The following is an 8,059-nucleotide window of genomic DNA, read 5'->3' on the forward strand; positions in this document are numbered from 1 at the left end:
ACAATAATGCGGCATCCTCGTGAAACCCCTCCGCTTTGAGAGATTCGTAGTCGTCTTTCATTTGACGTAATTCTAACGTCTGGTTCAGATTTTCTTGTTGTTTATTGGATGCTCGAAGGTCGTTTCCAATTACGGTGACATTTGTTTCCAAACGACCGACCAACTCGTTTACTTCAACGGGCTCCGTATTGAATCGTGTTGACGACGAACCTTCCCCCTTATTTTTCCTCGATCTCCCGCGTGGTCGAGGCAACTCCTCTACCTCATCATCGTCGGGTATATTAAAATCGTCGGCTAAATTAACCGTGTCGTCCAGGAAGAAGCTACGAGCATCGGAGGGTGTGTTTGGTGTGATCGGATTTGTCGACGACGATGTCTTCGACCTTTTTGATTGTCGGGATGAGCCCGCTTGTCGGGCGACGGGATCGGTTGGTGCCCCGCTCCAGTTCGCGCAACCGCGTAGTTTTTTTCAACAATTCAAATACTTGAACGGTTTCCCGAGCCGCTCAAAAGTTTGGCCCTGAGCTCGAAAGTCGCTCAAGGCTTGAGTTATTGTCGCTGTCGTTATGCCCGCTACGCCAGCCGGGCCCCTGCAACCGATTAATTATGCCGGCAAATTTTTGACAATCGGCGTTAAGCCCCTTCCAGTGGGCTTGAACCGCTTCTTTTCCCCGGTAGTCTTCGGGTTTATTGGTTATCGCGAGCCAAGCTTCAAAGACTTTCTTCCAAAACACCCCGGTGGCTTGAAAGTTAGCTACAAATTAAAATTATTTGTCACAATTAGTATACATTTTAATAAACACTAAATACATTTTTAATAAATACTTAATATTAAAAAACTTACCGACGTCGGGATCCTCCGAAATGACGATCCAAGCCCTTGCGAGGGCCAGCTCCTCCTCGCTCCAATGCTTGTATGGATCACGTTGCGCCATCGGCTCCCCCGGTTGTTTTTTTTTTGTGTTTACGGGTCAGCTTTTGGCTTGAACCGGAGGCCCATGACATTTGCGTCTCCGGCACTGTCACCGGCTCCGACTCCAGTGGTGTAGACCTGAACGCCGGCATTGTGTTTTGGGGGCTGAGATAGTTGGCGTACATGTTTAGGTTCGGGTCGGAAAATTGATACGGATAGCTCGGTTGGTTCAGGTTCATCGGGTTCCATTGTAAGTTCGGTTGGCTCGATTGTGAACCATACGTTTGACCGAAACCAGGGAATTGGTAGTTCGGTTGGTTCGGTTGGCTCGATTGCGAACCATACGTTTGACCGAAACCAGGGAATTGGTAGTTCGGTTGTTTCGGGTTGTTTCTAGGATTCATTTTTTTTTGTAAGAAATTGGGTATGATTTGTGTATAAAATGAATATAAAATGGAGAAGAAGGGTTGATGTTAATATATATATATATATATATTGTTTAAATTAAATAATTTTTTTATATATATTTGACCGTTGTCAAACGGTAATAATAATATAATATTATTACTTTAACATTCGCCGGCGACAAACCATTCCCGTCCCCGCCCATAATCACCCAAATATCGCTCCGGGGACGGTGTTTACACGCTTTCTCGTTTCTAACCGGCGCTCACTGCATATAGCCTAAGGTGGGTCAAATAAGGAATGCGAAGCCTAAATGACAGAGACCATATCAACCACTACACGTGGTTCCTTACTTCCTTTTCACACTCATTATGATCACACTCATTATGATCACACTCATTACATGTAACCATCAACCATGTGATGTCTTTATTTTATTATAAAGTGGCGGTTGTCAAGGTACAGAGTACACTCTTATATCTTCTTCTTCTTCTTCTTCTTCTTCTTCTTCTTCCTAATATCCTTTTTATTCTTCTTCTTCAGCAACACTACTAAGTAGCAAGTATGATCAATTAGGTATAGCTATTCTTTCAACTCATTCTTACTTTACTAATCTCTATGCCGCCTTCGATTAAATAAATCATCATGTTTTCTTTTCTATATAATAAACAGTCAGATTCCTTTATATTTATCCAATCATCACCTAACCATTCCGAATCATTCTAACTTCTAAAGTAATATTCGTTATATTTGATGATTGATTTATTAGGCAATTTTGGGCTATTGATTTATTTGATATGATGATGTTTCCCTAATTGATTGATTGTTTGTGATTGATGTGTTACGGGATTTTATCGTCTTTTTATTCCATTCTTTTTACATACTATATTTGTTAATATTTGAGGATAAAGTTAAGAATCAGGTACTTTTGATGTGGAATTTACTATACTATATTTTTTGGTCTTCTAGTTGCTGTTTGAGCATCATGATATGAATTCAGTTACAGTATAGCAAGAAACTTTTTCCTTACGGAAAATTTCGAGGGCCGGACGACCTATTGTTTATCACTTAGATTTTGGATTTCTATGGGTTCGATGTTGAAATTTCTAGATATCAAAATACACTAATATATAACACTAAAACAATACTTTGTACGGGTTCGGCCGAGTCCGTTCCCCTAAAGCTGATATTGTGAATTTGTGATTCTTATTTATTTATTATTTTTCAGTACTGTTTTGTTACTGTGGATGTGCTGAATGTTAATTGTGATTTTATGATTTTCAAAGTAACAAAGTTTTTTATTTTGGTTTTCTACAGTTTCGTGCATACTATTTTGTTATACTTATTGTGCTATTGTTGATAGGCAATTTGTGAATTTGAGACCTTCTTGTTATTATGGAAGTCACTACGGTATGTTATTTTGCGATATTAACTGTAAATTTGTTGGTGATTTGTTCTAGTAGTGTAGTATCATTACATTTGCTGCGCAATAGATTTTTACTGCTGCTTCTTTGTTTTCTTGTCCGACTATCTGTTGTTTCTAAGGTTAATATTTATATACAGCTTCTTCAAAGGGAGTGGTGCCAAATATTCTTCTGTCATTAATATACTTTTATCTTCTTGTGGTTAAGTTCATCATAAAAAAAATCTTTAGTGCCCTGTTCAAGACATACTTCATAACTGTAAATGTAGGCTTATATATTTGACTGAAGAATTTTGTGGATTGTTCCTCAAAGAAATTCATTTCGGGTTATATTTAGTTTAATGTTATTTTGTCCATGCTTTTTCTGTTTTTAGTTGTTCCATGTTTGTTATTTTGAAAGTTCTTGATTTTAAAAGTTTAGTTGATCTTCTTAAACCAAAAAGTTTAGTGAGACAGTGTTTAAAGTAGAAAAATATATCTAACGAGGAGTCTTTTACACTTACAGGTACTGGTCCAAGTTCTTGTTTGTATATGGATCGAAAAATAGAAATGACTTGTAACATGATGCGTCTAGAACAGCCGATGGTTCCAGACTCTGGTGAGTCAAGATACCTGCCCCATCTTTGGGTTTCAGGAAATGTTGAGCCAAGTGAGGAACTCCGCCACTCTTATCCATCTCAGTCAGTAACAGTTGGTATGTCTTTCTTCCAAGTCTCGGTTGTATCTTGGTTTATCTATAAGCTTGACATAAACTTCATAGACTTAACAGGATTGAATTTTATATAGTCAACTTTGACCTTTTTTTTAGCAAATTCTTCATTCAGCATCCCGTTAATTCAATAATCTATTTTAATCCTAATATATTTTCCCATGTTGGCGAGTGTTCTTTCATGGTCAAAGTCATCTTGACTTTGGCCAAAGTCAACTGTCAAGATGATATTCTTGTGTTCGGGTGGGCAGGGGGTAAACACGCCTGTGTGGATCTTACAGGAGTGCCTCCTCTTGTTGGGCTCAGGGACCGTGGGTTTGTTGTGGGTCAGGCTGCGTTGAAGGCTGAATCGGGCAAAGTTGTTAAACACGAGAAAGCTTGTTTAGATAATCAACATGTCTTTCTACCATTTGCCTTTGATACATTTGGTTTTCTGGCTCCAGAGGCTGTGAAATTTTTGAGTAGGGTTCAGCGCGTCGTACACGGAACCTCTTCAGCTTCTAGGTCCCAAAGCTTCGTTTTTAGCAGGATTGGCTTTGCTGTTCAAAAGGGGGTTGCGGCGCAACTTGTTGCCCGTTTGCCTGCCACTTTATTGTAATCGTTTTATAGTAAATTATATAACTAGTACTACCTTTAATTTAAAAATCTTTTTATTAACTGTCATTTTTACTGCAATTCCATCATTCAGAATCTCATTTATGTTACTACCAGGCCTAGTTAGCATGATAATACCTTGTTTGTGATTATAAGCCTGTGGTCAAATTCAGCTTTGATTTTTCTAGAAAGTCAATTTTGACAATTTTATCCCAATCGTGTATTAGCAAAATATTCCAGCAGTTTCCAATTCCTCTCACGCCCTTACCTCCATTCCAGCCAACGAGATACAACCCCTTGTAACAAGTTTTAACCGCCACCAACGACCATAAGCTTTTAGAACAATCAGCTACATTTGACTGCATTTGACATTTATCAACTGCTGTTGATTTTGACCATTTTTTTAGCCATCTGGAGATCCAATTTACAGTAAAGCCCTCCTCCCCAAATAAAGCAATTCTTTGACTTTTGAATATCGATTTTTGACTTCTGGAAACAATGAAAACAACCAACATCATGTAGTAGATTAAACATTGACCTCCATAATGATTGTTTTAATCAAGGATATCTTGAATTCAAATTGGCTATTCCCTATGTTGCACGGGAACGGGAAACGGGCACGGGTACGGGAACGGGAAACGGCAAAACTCAAAAAATCAAGAAACGGGTACGGCAAGGGTACGACAATAAATGCATATAAAAATAAATATATATTATAGATAATGTACCATAAAGCCCAAAATATATTCATACGTTGATGTAAACTTCAAAATTCATACATCTTCCAATGATAATCAATCATAAGTCTTTCAAAATCAATCATAATCGATCATAGTAATAATAGAGAGGGTTAAATATTGAAATACACAAACTAATTTTAAACTTTTTATGTTAAAACTTATAAGTTTTTGGGACTAGATACAAACAATTTAAAGTTAAAGGGGTAATATGTTAAAATATCTAAAGTTATTTTAACCTAATAAATACCCTAATTCTAAGTTACAGCCCACTATTCACAACAAGATACTCTTCATCTTCTTCAACGTTTCCTGCCGTCCCCGGTGAGTTTCCGGGACGGGGTACGGCACCTTGGTCGCGTTTCCGTGCAACATAGGCTATTCCAAAGTCAGCATAAATTTTTTTGCTTTTGACCATCACTTAGAGTAATCTAGCAGAGTTGATTATCATGCTTTCCGTAATCCCTCAAGAATACAAAATTTCCTTTTCTTTGACTACCAAACTGGATTTGACGGTCAACTAGACGTTTTGTTCACCAGAATCAAATTTTTAATCAGGCCCAAAACATTATGACCAATATTTTGTTTTCTATACCTCTGTTTACCAGCCTGCTTTTGACAGCTAACAGCTTCAATTATTCCCAAGAGCAGCCTAATATGAAAACCAATAATCAGCATTAATCTTTGTATTTACTAGTCTTTGCGCGCTTCTCATGTGGTTTGGCAAAACTACAGATTTTCCCTTGAATTATCAAGAAATAACAAATAAGGTAAGAGCTGCACTAAAGGCCTTACCTTTACGTGAGGAACATGTTCTTGTTCAGTTTTGGTCGCCTCGTGTTGCTGGCAAACACCTACTACTTACAACCAAAGATCAACCGTTTGGTCTCGGTGTGGACAGGGAAGAACTATGGTATTACAGGAGTGACTCTGAGCACAAAGTTTATCTTTTGGACGAGGATTATGAGCAACAAGAAGGCCTTAGTCCTCCTGCTCGAGTTTATATGCAAAGATTGCCAGAGTGGACTTCTGATATAGCTAATTACAAGGCAAAAGATTTTCCTCAACAAGATTGCGCGATCCAACATGAAGGCCTTAGTCCTCCTGCTCGAGTTTATAAGCAAAGATTGCCAGAGTGGACTTCTGATATAGCTAATTACAAGGCAAAAGATTTTCCTCAACAAGATTGCGCGATCCGTTGCAATCTTCATGGGTACTTGGCTTTACCAGTCTCTGATCCTACTACAGGGTTATGTGTTGGCGTGCTTGAGCTTTTAACATTTTCCAAATTGGAAGATTTTACTCATGAGGTTGAGCATATTCATCAGGCACTGAAGGTTTTCATTTTAACTCTCAAATTTAAACTTCTATGTGTTTTTGTGTGAGTACGTGTTCACGCTTTTACTTTCTACTGTATTATGGTTTATGCTTTCTTTCAACATGTTACAGGAAGAGACTTTAACAACCCGGCAGGCATTTGAAGGATTTTATGGCCCTGCTTTAAATGTGAGTTGGGTCCTGCTGTAACATATTCCCAAATTTTACTACTCAGATTTTATAGTTTGAACTATTGTATACAGGTTTCCAACGAACACAGCAAAAATGAGTCGGATAAAATCTCAGGTATTTTGAAGCACGTTTGTGACGCTCATAGGCTGCCTCTTGCTCAGACATGGATTGTGTCCCCGTGCACTAGTTATTCTGCTCATGAAAAAGTTATTAAAAAGAGCTGTAACAGTTTCAATACTACATGCTTGGGGAAAGTTTGCTTGTCAACTGCTTCACCTTATTATGTCGGGGACGTGAACGTGTGGTCATTCATAAAAGCAAGTAAGAAGCGCCACCTGGAAAGGTCCCGGGGGGTTGTTGGCAGAGCAATGCCATCCCGTGGTTCATGTTTTTGTGAAGATGTAACCCAACTCGACAAAGAAGAGTATCCTTTGGTCCACAATGCACGCATCAGCAAGTTAACCGGTTGCCTTGCAATCTTCTTGCATAGTGTTGAAGACAACAATGACTATGTGCTGGAGTTTTTCCTACACATCAACAATAGCATACATGTGATGAACTTGGTCCACACGTTGAAGCAGAGTATTGAGGCTGATTCTGGATTTGAATTAGGTGACGTGTCAACCATGGAAATTATCGGTCCACCTATGCATTTGTCTCTGAATGAGACAGGTTCATCAGATTCAAATTCGATTGTGACGGATGCTTTTGAAACTAACCATGGGAGTGCGAGTATGGAGACTGTTTGTGATAACTTTACTGGCATGGTGACGGTGAATGTAACTTTTAACAACGATAAAAAGAGCTTTGAATTTTCTCTTTTTAGTGGAGTGCCAGAATTGGAAAAGAAAGTTGCAAAGATGTTCAAGTTAGATGGTCAAGCGTTTAAACTAGAATATGTTGACGAAGACAATGATTTGATACGTGTTTGTGTTAATAAGGACTTGGAGTCTGCCTGGTTTGCTTCGGGCGGTAACAACAGTATGAACTTAAAATGTTCAGAGATTACTTGATATGATGGTTGATTAGTTGGGTCATTGATCAGATGTCCCTGATTTTGTTGATGTAGATAGCTATTTGAAGTTTTGTTGAGAAATAATGACCTTTTTGTATATGGCTTTTGTTTATTGGTTGATTCTGTTGAGACCGAATAATTATTTTGGAAATTAGTTTGATTTTTGATTAATTAGCTTTATTGTTAGTTTTGAAATTACCGCGCCAATAAGTTTGCTACTAATTGCACATTATTTTTATACTCATCAATTACAGATTTGTGTGTATTATAATTATTTATAATTAGTATGCATCGGAATAGATTGCTATTCACTGCTCTACTTATGGGTTTTTAGATAGAGGTGACAAGCTTGATCAAAACTATTTCAAATGGGTTGTTTTAAAATTTATATGAGTTGGTTTGTGTAACATGTTTTTATTAAATGGGTCACTTGAAATTTCGCATTTTTATTTTCGGGTTAAAGTGTGTCGACAAATTTAAATATATGGGTCGATGTGGGTTAGTGTCTTAAAGAAAAGTGGCATGTACGGGTTGAAAGTTGAAACGGGTTTTGGATTGGAACGAGATCGGTTTAGGTTTTGGCTCGGATCAGGTTTCGTGCCGACGCGAGTTTTAGCACGGGACAGGTTGGGTTTCGGTTTCTTTCGAGTTTTTGCACTGAACGGGTCGATTTCGGTTTTTTGTTTCGTTTTCGTCGACTTTTCAGTTTTGGTTAATTTGTCGGGGTTTTTTTATGAACTAGGAAAACGGCGAA

The 8,059-nt window shown here is 38.1% G+C and overlaps 1 protein-coding gene across 1 annotated transcript; it reads left to right on the plus strand.

Annotated features, from left to right (window-relative positions):
* The first annotated feature begins 5,785 nt into the window (after positions 1–5,785).
* Positions 5,786–7,431, plus strand: LOC143587725 (protein NLP6-like). The gene is made up of 3 exons (XM_077068931.1): positions 5,786–6,118; positions 6,231–6,287; positions 6,362–7,431. Exons 1-3 carry the CDS (start codon positions 5,786–5,788, stop codon positions 7,301–7,303), a joined length of 1,332 nt encoding a protein of 443 aa, XP_076925046.1. The 3' UTR covers positions 7,304–7,431.
* The last annotated feature ends 628 nt before the right edge of the window (positions 7,432–8,059 follow it).

This window comes from Bidens hawaiensis, unplaced genomic scaffold, assembly GCF_021521415.1.
Source record: "Bidens hawaiensis isolate Kalapana, Puna unplaced genomic scaffold, B.hawaiensis_p1.1 tig00035854_1, whole genome shotgun sequence".
NCBI classification, from domain to species: domain Eukaryota; kingdom Viridiplantae; phylum Streptophyta; class Magnoliopsida; order Asterales; family Asteraceae; genus Bidens; species Bidens hawaiensis.